At 45.5% G+C, this 16,195-nt stretch overlaps 1 protein-coding gene across 1 annotated transcript in view; it reads right to left on the bottom strand.

Annotated features, from left to right (window-relative positions):
• Nucleotides 1–3,896: 3,896 nt before the first annotated feature.
• The window catches only part of SHQ1 (SHQ1, H/ACA ribonucleoprotein assembly factor), a 39,814-nt gene continuing 27,515 nt past the window's right edge, over nt 3,897–16,195 (bottom strand). The window contains 1 exon segment of the mRNA XM_075574333.1: nt 3,897–4,962. Coding sequence (XP_075430448.1) covers nt 4,329–4,962 — 634 coding nt within the window. The 3' untranslated portion in view covers nt 3,897–4,328.

A 16,195-nucleotide genomic window follows, 5' to 3' on the forward strand; every position in this document is an offset into this window, starting at 1 on the left:
CTTCTGGAATCGCGCGGGGCCTCTGTAAATCGCCCACCCCCCCGCAGACAGTCTCGCGCCCCCCCTGGGGGTCACATCCCCCAGTTTGCGCATCGCTGTTCTAGAGCACGGGTGTGCAAATGGGGGCGCGCAAGATTTTTCACGGGGGGCTTACAGAGGCACCGCGTTCTTCCCTCAAGGCATTTAAATTAATGCCGGGGGATCGTGTGAAGCCTCGGCAATGTCCCTTGTTTTCTACGACGTATCGCCATGGGAACGCGGCGGCGGGGTCACGTGACGTAGCATAATTTCACGCCGAAGACAAGGTAAGAAGGGGGGGCACGAGCAGGGAAGGAGAGCAGGCGGGGGGGGGGTGCAGCGGGGAAAGTTTCGTACCCCTGTTCTAGAGGATGTTCAGGCTGATCACTCGAAATGATAATTACAAGTTATTGGGGTGCATTAACCCCTATGTAGTCCAGGCAGAAAAAAGGGGTTCAATCAAAAAAGAATCAGTGAGATCATACAAGAGAAAAGACCTCCAAAAACTATTTGCAATATATTGTTCGATCTTTCATTCATAGAAGCTCCCGCAATTCCATTAATAGCTTTGTGTTGTGTGCCCTTCCAATAGCCTTGGGGTTAATTAAGCCAAAAAAGCAAGCCGAGCAATATTAGTGGTCTGAAACACTAATGAGGGCTGTATGAAAATATTCCAGGGCTTCTATAATATTCCAGGGCTTCCAGGGCTTTCTATGCTGAAAGACAACCCAGTGGACAACCCAGAACTACTATAATGCAGCTGTGCGACTTTGCAACCTCCCCAGTGGCAGATTTCATGTAATACACAGACAACCCCCAACCCCTCTCCTCATCTCCATTGGCCCTTGAACAGAGTTCGGGTGGGTTAGAGAGGTCAAATAAACAGTCTTTTCATCAGCTACACTCTCGGTCAGATGCCCTGATGAAAAGTAAATTCTTCATTTCCAAAATGTTTCCTTTAGGCTTAATTACGTTGAATTCTTATATCGTGCGGTAGGTCGTCATACCATTTAAGGGACCTACAATGGGGCTACTTCATAGATAAAATTCGACTTCATATAGTTTTTATAGAATTTCATCTATGAACCAGGACCAATACGGATACTAGAACTTCGTTACATCAAGTAGGTTTTAAAATGTTGGTTTTCTTGGCGCGTGCACCTCTCAGGGATTGCACTCTAAATTAATCCCTCCAAAAAAGTAACGTTTCTGTTTATCATGGAGGTAAAAACACCCATGTTCCAGTTGAAGTTTTACTTGGCTGAACTGGGTGGTAAAGCTTCAAGTGCACCTGGCCATAGAATTCTCTTCCCAGTGACACCTGCAGGAGACTAAACACTCAGCTAACCCCCAACCCCCCAGTCTCCGGGAACAGATGGGACAATAATGGCACTCATTCCCTGCTAAGAACCCCTGCTGCTGCTCTCAGTTATACAGTTGTAATACACATAATTAGGGAAGCCAATGGAAAATGAGGCATTATGATCGCAGGTTGGTGCCACATGAAGCAAAGCAGTCTGAAAACGGAATGACGACATTGCGTTGAATAAAAGCTTAACCCTTCCGCTGCCACAGTGGGCCCCAGAACTCCTTGCAACGTCGCAAAAAGGGTGAATATTTTAGGACTACATTTATTTATTACACGGATTGTAAACCAGAGAAGATAGCAAGCGAAGAAATGATGCAGATTTTGGGCCATACAACGCAATGTCAAATGTGTGATGACATGGGATATAGATCAGTGATAAGGAACGTATTGTATGTATTTGCATGTGTCACAGGTCCCCAAAACCGCCTTCATTCACCCACTTGTTACACGTCAGACATTGGTCAAGCTGCACACACAGATTAGTATTTTGAAATAAATTATGTTTTAATTCGTTTACGCAATTTGAATTTGCAGTGCAGACTCTGAAATGACAATGTAGCCGGGTATACACAAGGCTGTACCTCATTGGGGAATGGCCCAGTGTGGGCAAGTTTGCTTGAGGCTGTACCTTATTGGGGAATGACCCAGCGTGGGCAGGTATACACGAGGCTGTGCCCTATTGGGGAATGACCCAGAGTGGGCAGGTATACACGAGGCTGTGCCTCATTGGGGAATGGCCCAGTGTGGGCAAGTTTGCTTGAGGCTGTACCTTATTGGGGAATGACCCAGCGTGGGCAGGTATACACGAGGCTGTGCCCTATTGGGGAATGACCCAGAGTGGGCAGGTATACACGAGGCTTTGCCCTATTGGGGAATGACCCAGAGTGGGCAGGTATACACGAGGCTGTGCCCTATAGGTGATTGACCAAGCGTGGGCAGGTATACATGAGGCTGTGCCCTATTGGGGAATGGCCCGACGTGAGCAGGTATACACGAAGCTGTGCCCTATTGGGGAATGACCCAGCGGGGGCAGTTATACACGAGGCTGTGCCCTATAGGTGATTGACCAAGCGTGGGCAGGTATACATGAGGCTGTGCCCTATTGGGGAATGGCCCGACGTGGGCAGGTATACATGAAGCTGTGCCCTATTGGGGAATGACCCAGCGTGGGCAGGTATACACCAGGCTGTGCCCTATTGGGGAATGACCCAGCGGGTGCAGTTATACACGAGGCTGTGCCCTATTGGGGAATGACCCAGCGGGGGCAGTTATACACGAGGCTGTGCCCTATTGTGGAATGACCCAGCGGGGGCAGTTATACACGAGGCTGTGCCCTATTGGGGAATGACCCAGCGGGGGCAGTTATACACGAGGCTGTGCCCTATTGGGGAATGACCCAGCGGGGGCAGTTATACACAAGGCTGTGCCCTGTTGGGGACTGACCCAACGGGGGCAGGTTTACATGAGGCGCTTTCCAAAATATTTAAAAAAAAAAAACGGTGATCCTTATTGAAGAGATTTTTTTTTTTTTTAATATATAATTTGTAGCAGATTCCTATTGGCCCAGGGGGATTTAAACCTCCATTAAGTACCAGCAGCACCTTCCCCAGTAATTATCTCAGGCGTTAGGGGTTTCCCCAGAGCTGAAATTAATGTAGTTTATCTCTGTAAACCCCCCTGCTTTCCTGCCCAAGCTGATAAAGGGCATTTAACTCTGAATGCCCCTTTAAGCCTCCTGAAAGTGGAGAGATGTAACATCTGACCACACAAGAAACCTGCTTTAATTTAGAGCCTCCTAATTGCCCTGAGAATTCCACATTCATCCTACTCCCTCCAGCTTATCTCTTCTAGCAGCTCTGTTCCTTATCTTGGAGACAAATAGCCTGCACAGAGAGCTCAAACATCTGAACCATTTATCTCCCTGACATGTGTTTCCCAGTTTGTTTTCTCCAGCCTTGAAACATCAGCTCAATCTTTGACGTTATTTAAGATGTCTCTGTTGTGTGTGGCAATGGGCCCCAGTCACTCCAGAGGTATTAATCAATTTCCGTGGAGCATCTATCACTAAGCGCTGTAAATCCAGCCTAATCAATGACAATCTTTTTTTTTTTTTTTGACAGCGACAGAAGTCTGCAGGAAAAAAATTCAGGCAAACCAGGAAAGAAACATCTGAGCAAAGATCTCAATCCTGTTTGTTAATTGCAACTTTTCATACAATGCCAATATTTCTATAACAGGTATCAGTGCTAATCTTTGATCACTGTAACATCGCCAGTGATAAGCCTTAAAGTAGAAGTTATTTGCAGTATATCATTTTCTGTTATCCCTGAAATGACAGTGTGTGGTAGGGCAGTTACAAGCCGGTCTCGTGTTGAATATAAATATATATCTATACACACACACACACTTTAGTCCAAAACATTTAAAGAAAATAAGTATTTCACACGGCACAAAAACAGGAATAAAGAAAATATACCCATCACAAATGTTTGCCAATCTGAAAAAAGAATTTAAATCACATATCTAAGTTTATTCAGCAACGTTACCCACAGAGTTTGCATTAAGCATATAACCACAGATCTAGAATTCACTTCTGATTTACAGAGCAAATAAAAGGCAGATTCTTATATTGAAGATTACGCAGCCAGTTATTATGTATAACTAATTGCTGCTATCAAAGCAGTTTGGGGATGAACAGCTAAAAAGGAGCAGATTAAAAAGGTTTTATTCATTTTGCTTATAGATCAGTTCGGCGTACGTGAAAACCAGTAATCCAATACTGATGCAGTATTCCTACAAGTTGAAGTCGTCTCCACCAACGAGCCTCATTTAACATGTCCACGCAGCAACGCTGTCACGCAGGAGCAGAAAAACTTCTACGACCGATTTGGTACGGGTAGCAAAGTCTTTAACAGGAGAGACGGATAGGGAGAGGTTACGCTTATTCCACCAATTTATCATCCTCATCTGACAAAGCAACAATGAGCAGCGGATTCTTCCGTGGAGTAACCTCTAAGAAGTCTCTAGCGGTGTGGGGTTTCGCAGCGCTTTCTGCAAGTTTGATGGCACAATTTGTTCCTTTATCCCCTTGGGAGTCACCGTTAGCAGCCGCCTGCCCCATGGGACACTCAGAGAGGATAATTGCAGTACACATTTGGTCTCCCAATTCCTCCACCACTTCTAAGGGAACAGATGTTGATTTCAAAGACACCTCTGATATTCCATCTGCCTTCTGCCTCGTCTCAATGTCCTCTATGAGAGTGACGGCCCTATTCCTCTGGAGAGCATTGCGAGATGCTCTTAATTCCAAGTCTTTGCTGCCTGAAGACGTGTCTCCATCTGACACGGAGCCTTCTGTCTCAGATGAGGAATCGCTGCTTGATGTTTCATCGCTGCTCGATGCTTCAGATTCAAGGAGCGCCCGTGGTTGCCTGGGAACCGTGTCTGATGCCAACATCTCTTCCTCCTGCACAAGACGTGCGGCGTCTTCCAGCTCTTCCAGCTCAAAGCCCAGATCTGCCTTGGAGACGCTGGATGCCTGAAGACAGTCTGACAGGGCTGTAACTTTTTTGGATCTGGCAACAAAAGGATATGCAAAGAGATAAATGAGTTAAGGACAGCAGAATTCAACGTCAATATCCGAGGAGCAAAAAAGGAAGAGAATCACCTTAGAATTATTTTAACCCTTTTGCTACAAGATATGTTTGCACTGCAACAGACATCGGAAAGAAACGTGTGTTAAATAAAATTGAAATAGTTTAACAGAACATATAAATCATTTAACCCTTTTGCCAACCAACAGGCAGAAAACAGGCAGAAAAGGTTCAATATAATGGTTAAAAAAACACCAAGGTGTACTTAACCTAGAACGTGTTTCTGATAATATATACAGCGTTAGGAGCAGTTATTTTTTTTAGGTTAAAGCAATAGTCTCAGACCCACAAAATTCCATTAAATCAGAGCTCATAACATCCTGTAATCTAGATTCGGAAGATATATTTTTATTCCGGGAGGTCAACACTTAGCCTAAAGCTAATTATATGCAAAATCAACGACCGTTTCATATGTCAGATCAATCAATATTCTACGTTTTTTTATTTTATTTTTTTTATAAAATCTGTTCTGTACTATGAGAAAATACTTTTAGCATAAAAACTAAAAAAAAAAAAAACAACCTCTAGAATACATTAAAAATGTAATTCAAAGTAACAAGCATTTTTTGTTTCTATAGCAACCATTTACCAAGTCACAACCCCTTCCTCTTCTGAAATAGGCTCTGGCACACCCCTTTTTGAGTCCTGCCCTCACTCTAGCAGTGCACCAATTGTCTAGTGACTGCCTGCTCACATGATCTTCCCCACAGAACTTTGCTTCTTGGGTCCTCTTCTGCTGCACTGACAGCCATTTGCTGATCGATCACAGGAGAACGGATTGATTGGCAAGTTAGCTAATTATTTATCATTGTGTGTATTGTATTGATGCACATATTAAAGGGAGTGCACACTGGGGGGGGGGGGGGGGCGGGGCGGCGGGAAGAAGAGAAACGGCAGCTTGGACCACTGCTTTAACATAACATTAATGTGGCGTTTTGTTCCAAGAACGGGACTTTATGCCAGTCTTGGCATTACTCCTATGCAGACAGCTTAATAGATAGTGAGGAGGGGGACATGAGGCTAAATCTTTGTTCGCTTGTATAACTGTGTCGGTACACCCATCCAGAACCTAAAATCCCTATTCCAGGGTCAGATGTGAACACCAGGTTTAGGTATGAGGTACTGTAATTAATGTAACGTTAAGTCCCGGTGTTAACCAGAACACACCTTTGTGGATATGAGCGGTTATTGTAACGCCTCGTTTGGACATCAGGATCACTAAGAGCCACGATAGTTAACATTTTCTCTCTACAGAGCATTGCGTTATGTTATTGTCCTTTGAAGATATGTGGTTAGGCTTCATAGGCCGCTAAGTCCGGTTAAGGTCACATTACAAAGCTTTGTGGATCTGAGCTTTAATATAAGTTGCATATAAGAAAGTTGCAGCAATTTGAGGACACTTAACTGCAAATAGCACAGTATAATGTGATGGATTGTTGAACTTTAGGACCTAACACTATACTTTGTTTGAAGCTGCATTTGAACACAATGGCAATTACAAGGAAAAGTGTTCCAGGCGCAGAAGGGACAAACACTGCAACATTCCACTGATTTATTAACAAAGACAACATTCACTATTGCTGTCATGTGTAACCCCTTCAGTGCCAAAGAGGGCTTCTTTGCCATGTGCAGTGCAAACCCATCCAGCACTGAAGGTGTTAATAGATGCTGTAAGTCAGGGGTGGCCAACTCCAGTCCTCAAGCGCCAGCAACAAGTCACGTTATCACGATATCCCTGCTTCAGCACAGGTGGCTCAGAGTTTAACAGTTATTCGAGGGCAGTCGTCCACTGAGCCACCTGTGATGAAGCTGGGATATCCTGAAAACCTGACCTCCCACCACCCCTTGCTGGAAGTACTTCAGATCACGGTCTTCATGAGGATAAACTCTGCTGATCAGGATTGTAACCGTGGAGTTAGGGAGGCACGTAATGAGCTGGATGTGCAATGCAATTACTGGGACGCACCTGGACTCATTTGTTATCAATTTACTTTCTTCACTCTCCGCGGGAGATTCATTTCACACATTCTCCAAGAAAAGGATACGTTTCGTGATCAACCAGAGCAAGCAAAATGCATGGACTAGGCTGCAGAGAGAGTGCAGCTAACTAACAAAGTCACTATGCGAATGTAAAACCAAAAAGGCAAAGATTTCTTAGTGGTATAACAGGGGCTGTCAATTATTTTATTAGAACACCAGAACCCTTTCAAAAGGACTTCTAACTTCTCAGTACTTCTGTTTCCCTATAAGTACCAATAGGAGGTATTTTTCTCTTTGAATAAAATCTACATCCTCACATAATTATAGAACATGATAATGTCTCACATTTGTATACAGGCATACCCCGGTTTAAGGACACACTTTAAGTACACTCGCGAGTAAGGACATATCGCCCAACAGGCAAACGGCAGCTCACGCATGCGCCTGTCAGCACGTCCTGAACAGCAATACCGACTCCCTACCTGTACCGAAGCTGTGCGCAAGCGGGGAGACTATAGAGCCTGTTACAAATGCGTTATTTACATCAGTTATGCACGTATATGAAGATTGTAGTACAGTACATGCATCGATAACGTGAAGCACTACCTTTTTTCCCACTTAAGTACATTTTCGCTTTACATACATGCTCCGGTCCCATTGCGTACGTTAATGCGGGGTATGCCTGTAACTGTATTGACGTTTCCCTCTCTTCCCCCCTCCCATATCTCTCTCCCCTCCCCCTACCACCTCTCCATTTGCCTCCAACCCCATTTTAACCTTGCTTTTATTTTAGGTTTGACATGATTTCCCCCCCCCCCCCAGTAAGATCTTGCATTTTGTACGTTGCAGGACTTTAGACATTCGATGTATCGTTGCATCTTAAAAGTACAATATATCCTCCGTTACTAACCTCAGTGCAATGTGGACGGGATAAGAATTCTGATAGTTTACTTCTAAATCACAACAATGTATCCCCCCCGTCAACTTAAAATCAATACAACTCATGACATAAATACATCAAGTCTCCATGACAGATTCCGAAATGTAACACTGGGGGATTAATGGCAAGATGTTTCTAATAGAAAACATTGCACTCAAGCGGTTTTCTCATCCTACGCAGACCTTTGCATTATATTCTTTGGGGAGATCTCAGACGATACTGTACACAGTGGGCAAGTTCTGAAAATGCCATAGGCTATTTAAATGTAAAATAGAGCCACAAGTCTATCGGCAAAGCAACCCGATTGCGGTGACTGGTATTGTCACCTTGGTCCACAATGGCAGCAAAATGGCAAAATGGCGGGCGGTGCATTTAGCCGAAGACGCGGGGGGGGGGGGAGGGGGGCTGCTCAAGATGGCCATCTGACAAAATTTGTCATCTTTCCCTTTTTTTTCTTTTCATAAAATATTATCAAAATGTACATAAGTAAAAGATAAAAATAAGCCTTTTAGGACCCCCATGGAATGGAACATTAACCCTTTCAGTGTCAGAGGGGCTGCAGCACCAGAATCCTACAGTCCCTCTGGCCCATCACGATCACCGATGAGGCGAACTGTGTGTTTGAGCTGAATGCAAATCGCGTTTGGCTGCTGAGGGAACCTTCGCTGCCGTCCATTTCGACAATAAGGCAAGTTAATGTAAGGGGTTTTAGCGGTTAGGGTAAGGGGTACAGTGTTTTAGGGTACAGTGTTTTAGGGTAAGGGGGCGCAAACTTTTTTACCCTGTGCCCCCCTGCCGGCGGTTCCCCTCTCTGTGCCCCCCTCACCCCGGCTCCGGCGGTGTGACGTCACGACCTCGCGGCGTCATTTTACGCTGCGTTGCCATGGCGACGCATCTAAGAAGCCGCCGGAGCCAAGGTAAGTCAGGTTTACAGAGGCCTTGCAGCTCCCCCGGTACTTAATTTAAGTGCCTTCGGGAAGCACGCGGGGGCCTCTGTAAACCCCGCGCCCCCTGCAGCCAGTCTCGCCCCCCCTTGCGGGTTGCGCACCGTTGTTTAAGGGTACAGTGTTTAAGGTTTTTAGGGTAGAAGGTAACGTTAGTATTCGAGGGTTAAGATTAGGGGTTTTTAGGGTAAGGTTAGGGGCTTATTGACGGCTAAACGCTGGCAAACCGGCCATGACCAAATGTCCCAGGCTGTGCCACAGGGCGCCCTGGCTTATGTAGTAGCGATCCAAGCATCTAAGCACTCATATTTATCAATAAATGTAACAGAATGTTTAAAATGAGCGTTTCCAAAAGTACTTCCCAAACACGGCCGGATCAAAGCAGGGACCCCACATTTTTCTAAATTAATTCAAGATGGCGGTCTGTTAAAACTCCATTGCCTTAAAATGTTGCGTTCCTTGATGTCAATGTATCAATGTACTTTGCTGCAAGTTAGTGTTTGTCAGTTGGCGTTAGGGAGAAGTTACATAATGAAGACATTGCACGGGCCTATATAAAAAGGCTTCATCACGGTCATCTTTTCTGTTACAGAAAATGTGCAGATTAAGCACTTTTATCATCGCTTTTCTCCCAATGGGACTCAAAGTGCGTCACAATTACAGTTTAGTGCGCAGTAAGGAGCATTGTACATAGGATTTCTACAGACAGTCCCTGCCCAGAAGAGCTTACAATCTATGTTTTTGGTGCCTAAGACACAGGGAGATAAAGTGACTTGCCCAAGGTCACAAGGAGCCGACACCGGGATTTCAACCAGGCTCACCTGCTTCAAACGGTCATTGCTATCAAAGTCAGCGCCTTTACTCACTGAGCCTCAATAGATGTAAAAATAGAACATTTAATGCAGTGTATCAAAGCCAACGGAGACCTAACAAGGTATAAATACACTAAGTGCACTACCCAGAGTTACTGGGTTACTCATTTCACAGACCCGCTGTTTCCTGACAGACACCATGTTTCTTGCATGGTATTTTTTTAGTCACCATGCTCCCTTCAGGATATCGCGTTTAAACTATTGTCTGGAAAGTTACAATGATGCTCTCCGAAGAGCTCAGGGCAGGCAGCCATAGTAAGCTCAGATGCTAGTGATTTAGAAACATAATTTACATTATTTTAAATTATCCAAGTTACATTATTTTAAATTATCCAAGTTACATTTATGTGTTTCTGGAAGTAGGGGTGGGAATGCTGCTTTAAAACACAAGAATTTTACATTGTTACTATAGAGTGGATGTGCCCAGGCCCTCCGCCCTGTGCCAAGACTGTAGTGTCCAGGCCATCCGCCCTGTGCCGAGACTGTACAGTGCCCAGGCCCTCCGCCCTGTGCCGAGACTGTAGTGTCCAGGCCATCCGCCCTGTGCCGAGACTGTACAGTGCCCAGGCCCTCCGCCCTGTGCCGACACTGTACAGTGCCCAGGCCCTCCGCCCTGTGCCAAGACTGTAGTGTCCAGGCCATCCGCCCTGTGCCGAGACTGTACAGTGCCCAGGCCCTCCGCCCTGTGCCGAGACTGTAGTGTCCAGGCCATCCGCCCTGTGCCGAGACTGTACAGTGCCCAGGCCCTCCGCCCTGTGCTGACACTGTACAGTGCCCAGGCCCTCCGCCCTGTGCCGACACTGTACAGTGCCCAGGCCCTCCGCCCTGTGCCGACACTGTACAGTGCCCATGGCCTCCGCCCTGTGCCGACACTGTACAGTGCCCATGCCCTCCGCCGAGATTGTACAGTGCCCGGGCCCTCCGCCCTGTGCCGAGACTGTACAGTGCCCATGCCCTCCGCCGAGACTGTACAGTGCCCGGGCCATCCGCCCTGTGCCGAGACTGTACAGTGCCCATGCCCTCCGCCCTGTGCCGAGACTGTACAGTGCCCATGCCCTCCGCCCTGTGCCGAGACTGTACAGTGCCCAGGCCCTCCGCCCTGTGCCGAGACTGTACAGTGCCCAGGCCCTCCGCCCTGTGCCAACACTGTACAGTGCCCAGGCCCTCCGCCCTGTGCCGAGACTGTACAGTGCCCAGGCCCTCCGCCCTGTGCTGACACTGTACAGTGCCCAGGCCCTCCGCCCTGTGCCGACACTGTACAGTGCCCAGGCCCTCCGCCCTGTGCCGAGAGTGTACAGTGCCCAGGCCCTCCGCCCTGTGCCGACACTGTACAGTGCCCAGGCCCTCCGCCCTGTGCCGACACTGTACAGTGCCCAGGCCCTCTGCCCTGTGCCGAGAGTGTACAGTGCCCAGGCCCTCCGCCGACACCATATAGTGCACCAGCCCTCTATCCTGTGCCGACACACACTAACACCAGTTGAGGTGAGGTTCATCATTTCTTCGGAGGAAAAGAAAAACATGTCAGTTTCAGCGGCAAATCACAATCGGCTTTTTCCAAGGGAAAAGAAAAATACCACAACATGAGTAGATATACTTTCACTGTTCCAGTGGCACTAGGTATTTGTAGATAGAAAGTTGGAGTGCGTGCTTTACACAAGGATGTGCAAATAGAAGGAATCTTTTTATTGACGCAAAATCAGAATACAACACTGAGGGCAAATAAGTGGATTTCATAGTGTTAGCCCCTGTTGTATTAGGGATATAATGGATGTTTCCATGTTTAAAACTTTGTGTGTTCAATGTATTCAGATTAATGGAGTCCATTAAGTATCATTAAGGGCGGTTTAGAAAAGCGATATAAAAAGAATCCTCATGTATCCTAACTTGATCTGATTCATGAAACGTAAAAAGGTCACCACATTGGCACAACTGTAAAGGAACAACTGTGGTTGCAATGTATCAAAGATGTCATTCTTGGGAACGTCAGATTATTATTTTTCATATAATGGGCCCTTGTGCTTTTCAACCAAACCTATGGCTCTCAGAAAATGGATGCATGTTTGCAGAGAGATTGGCTATGCAGTGGGATTCATGCCTTTCTACTATAAATAGGTAATTCAAGGAGCTTTATTTCAATATCAAAAGCTGAATAACTTTATAGCTTCAAGCAATACAATTGTATAGAGTTGTTCATGAACCTGCCAGAGGGGCCAGGAACACATTGCTATCTAACAACAACAAAATACAAAGTGGGCAGCTTGAACGATTCCAAAGAGGCAGGTGATCAGTTCAGTTCTTTGTTTCGTAAAATCATTTAGGCTTTGGGTTACAGGGTATCACAGACACCATAAATGACAATCTACAGTAACCCTCGAAAAGCAGGGTATTTTTAGGGTCTCGCATAAAAAAAGGAAAGAAGTGCAAGACAAGTGATGCCAGCACTCTCCTAGTAACTTCAAACTATGTGCAAGAAGAGACAATTCCAGTCAATATTAATCACATTACTAAATATTGATGGTAGGTCCCATTTTCTCACCATATTACACTACCATCGGAAAACATTGGTAGGCCTTAGCCAGATCAGGCACACTCCTAACCGACCAATGCTCTCGGAAAGTGTAACGGTCTTACAAAACCGGTCATTAAGGACGTTTCTAAAAGACCATCCTTATGCTCAGTATCACTATGCAATGCAGCAAGTTTACTTTCTAAGGGAGCAGAGGAGGCGTCTAATGTTGCATTTGCAATAGTTTGGTGGTGGGAGAATAGGGGAATGGGATGAATGTGACCCGATAGCCATATATCCGGTTTGTGGCTGCAGCATTCAGTTTAAGGCCTATCAAACTGATCACAGCTTCCTGCAAAGAATACATCTAGTATAAATCCTGCAGCAACAGCCAGAGCCATTTCCTCTATCTAACCCTTACTAAGCTCCAAGGCATGACACGCTGACAGCGGCGCAATCGGCAGATAATGTAATACATTACTCACAAAAGGCAACCACTGAGGTGCGTATTCTCGCGGCTGAACGGGGTTTCTAGGAGCTTCATATTCTTCCTCTCGGGAGGATAATCATTCAGCGTGTCACAAAACTTTGCGTTCCACCTTCTGACGGGATTTGATTTCGCACGGATACATTTACACTACCGGAAGGAAGTGCGCTGGGGACTGTACACAAACAGAATAAGCTTTCAGAAAGCCGTATTTCATATCCCTGCTGCCCCTGTATATTGATGTTCGGTTTGTATAAAGGACAGTATCTGACCTGCAGAGATTAAAATGGCATTATTATCCTATTACAGCCTCTGCCATAGTGGAAGCGTGCGCGCTGACGCACGCTCGCAGCAGGAATGATTTCCTGTCCTGCTGGCGCGTCGGGGGAGCGGCCGTGACGTCACAGAGCTGGTTTGCCCTCATTGGGCAAACCACTCACGTGACCCAGCTGTCGCACGGGAAAGTCAAACTTGGCTATCGTGCGAAACACTGATCGCCCTTGTTGCACTTGTACACGCGCGCACTATACACAAACACATTGGCGTCCTAGTGTTTGTTTTTGTTCGCGCCGTATCCTGCACTATGGACGCAGCCTTAGAAATACATTAGCCTAAACACAAGGGGTTCTGTCCTCTACCCCAAGGGTGCTCAACTCCAGTCCTCAAGACCCCCCAACCGGTCAGGTTTTCAGGATATACTGCTTCAGCACAGGTGGCTCAATCAGTGGCTCAGTCTTTGAAGCAGGGATATCCAAAAAAAACTAAACCATTGGGGTGTCTCGAGGACTGGGAGTTGCCCACACCTGGTCTACACCTTCAGACCATTGTTAATAGCAAGGCTCTGTTCCACGTGCCTGTGTATTATGCCTGTTATATGATGCCACAGGGGAGCATTTATTCACAGCAGGAATGGGCAAAACCTTAGGGGAAAATGAAACTCGTTTATTTTTCTTTGCAGTGACATTTTGGTGCATTGGCTGCAACGTTACTAGTCCGGTCTCCAGACTGCGACACCCCTATAGCAGAACAATGTAATACTGCGACACCCCCTATAGCAGAACAATGTAACACAGCGACGGTTTGGAAACTCTCCAGCCACAAGAAGAATATAAAAAACACAGTTCCCATTAAAAAATGATAGCGCCATAAAGTGTAATATCCTCAGCATGCCCTTTAAATCGGAGCTGTAAATGCTTAATCAGAAGCCAGATCGCCACATTTATCTCTAATGAAAGTAGAATGGAAATTAATTGTTTTTTGATCAAAGTATTCCACACTCTATAAAGGAAATGGCACAAGATAGCACAATCCCCAAAGAGCCCTGTATCCGGTTATCACATCTGTAATGGAGGGAATGTAATGCGGTGTCACCCGATTATCTCTTCCACTCACTATCTGCAAAACAACAGATGATTAGACACAAAGGGTCTAATGGCTCATTAGATTTAACCCTTGCACCACATGTTAAAGCAGCAGTTCCACTTGGACTAAAAAAAAAAAAAAACACTTTACAGATGCAATTTGCTTCCTTAACCCCTCAGCTGCCAGGAGGCTTTGCAATGCATTACTGGGCCTTTAAAAAGGAATTAAAAAGGAATTAATCACCCTTCAAATTGACAAAAAAAAAAAAAATAGGCCAAGATTCACCAAGATGCAATGTGGGGTGTAGCACCCCTGTTCTGTAGCACCCGTCCCAGTTGCGAACAGCCATTGAATTGAATTGCAGCGAACACCGTATGTATGCATGGTTCTATTTATATAGTGCCAACAGTGTGCGCAGAGCTTTATGTTCCCTGCATCATAATCAAGTACAAACCATGGGGATAAGAAATAGTGTATAACACAAGGCAAAGGGAGACCTTTCCCCCCGAAGAGCTTACAATCTAAGTTTACAATCACTTAGCTTGTAAGCTCATCGGGGCAGGGACTCTTACCCCAGTGTTACATTAATCATCTGTAGTATTTATTCCCATTATGTGTCCTATTATTATATCATGTGTATTGCTGCTGTGAAGCGCCAAGTAGATGGATATCGCTATATAAAGCTATACATACTAAGCCGTGATGTGGGGTGTAATACTCCGCATTGCAGTTTAGTGGATGCGAGCCAATTAGCGTGCCGATTACCCAAGGGTTTCGCAGCGCCCTGTGACAAATATCCTTTCCAAGCTCTTCTGCTCTGGCATTTAACGTTTGGCCAGTGATGATTAGGGTGCAGCATCTGAGGGTTGTAGTGACACAGGGGTGGGGAGGGGGGCCTCAGCAAAGGGTGGAGACTGAGTTGGGGTATAGCGAGAGATTAAAGCGAAGATAAAAGAATGGGCAAAGGGGTGAAGAGCCTTGAAAGGACAGTGAGGTGATGGGTTTGTAAATGCCTCTCAAGGAGGAAAAGACAAAAAGTGCAAAAGTCACAGGTTATTACTGGAGGTACAAAATTACAGGGATACATCGTCAATAGCACGATCTCTTTCAAATAATAAAACTGAAAACATGTACTTCGTTTTAGAAATCTTTATTTTTTCTTCCAAATGTAGAGGTCCGAAAGCCATGCAATACGCTGGAGTCAGCGTAAAGAACAGTTTCTACACCAAATGTGTTTCAAATGGGCACAGACGTAACGTGGCACTTGCACGCCTTTTGTAGTTTAATGTAAAAATAAACTTGTGATTGGGGTAGGCAGTACGTGGCCAGCGACTGCTTTTGGCGTGGCACAATGAGTCACGCCAACCAACATTTTTCTGTCATTTAATGGTATCCCCCTAAAAGTCCAAAACCTGTGTACAAAAGGGCAGGTCTGTTACCTACATTATAAATCCCATTACTTACATATAAAAGAAGTAACCTTTAATAAGCAAAGTATACAAATACAGCGTCTAATTCTTTATGAACGAGGACTGCAGTAGAGGGTATTTCCGAAAGCCAGGTACAATGGAGATATTGGAACCCCAACATCAATTTATGCAGATTTAACAAAACACTGCAAAACTTGCTTCTATGCCAAGACGAGATAAAAAAGGAAAACAATTTAAAATAAAAAAAAAGCCTATTTATAAAAAGATGAAATCCTAAGAAATGTGCAGAAGATGGTGGGGACATGAAATTATCCCAAAAATCAGGTTGCACTAGCAAAGATACAGAGGGAGGGGGGAAAGCCTATAGCAGGAGTGGCCAATTCCAGTCATCATCGGCCACCGTCAGGTATTGGGGATATCCCTACTTCAGCACAGGCGGCTCAGTCATAATGACCGCGCCACCTGTGCCGAAGCAGGGATATCCTAAAAATTAGACCCGTTGTTGGCCCTTGAGGACTGGAGTTGGCCACCCCTGGTCTACAGGATTTATGGCAACAAAGATAACCAGGTTGTGTCTTTGTGTGATGTACATTGTTATTTTTCACAATTTGCGATGAACAAACATTTGTGAATT

This window comes from Ascaphus truei, chromosome 17, assembly GCF_040206685.1.
Source record: "Ascaphus truei isolate aAscTru1 chromosome 17, aAscTru1.hap1, whole genome shotgun sequence".
NCBI classification, from domain to species: domain Eukaryota; kingdom Metazoa; phylum Chordata; class Amphibia; order Anura; family Ascaphidae; genus Ascaphus; species Ascaphus truei.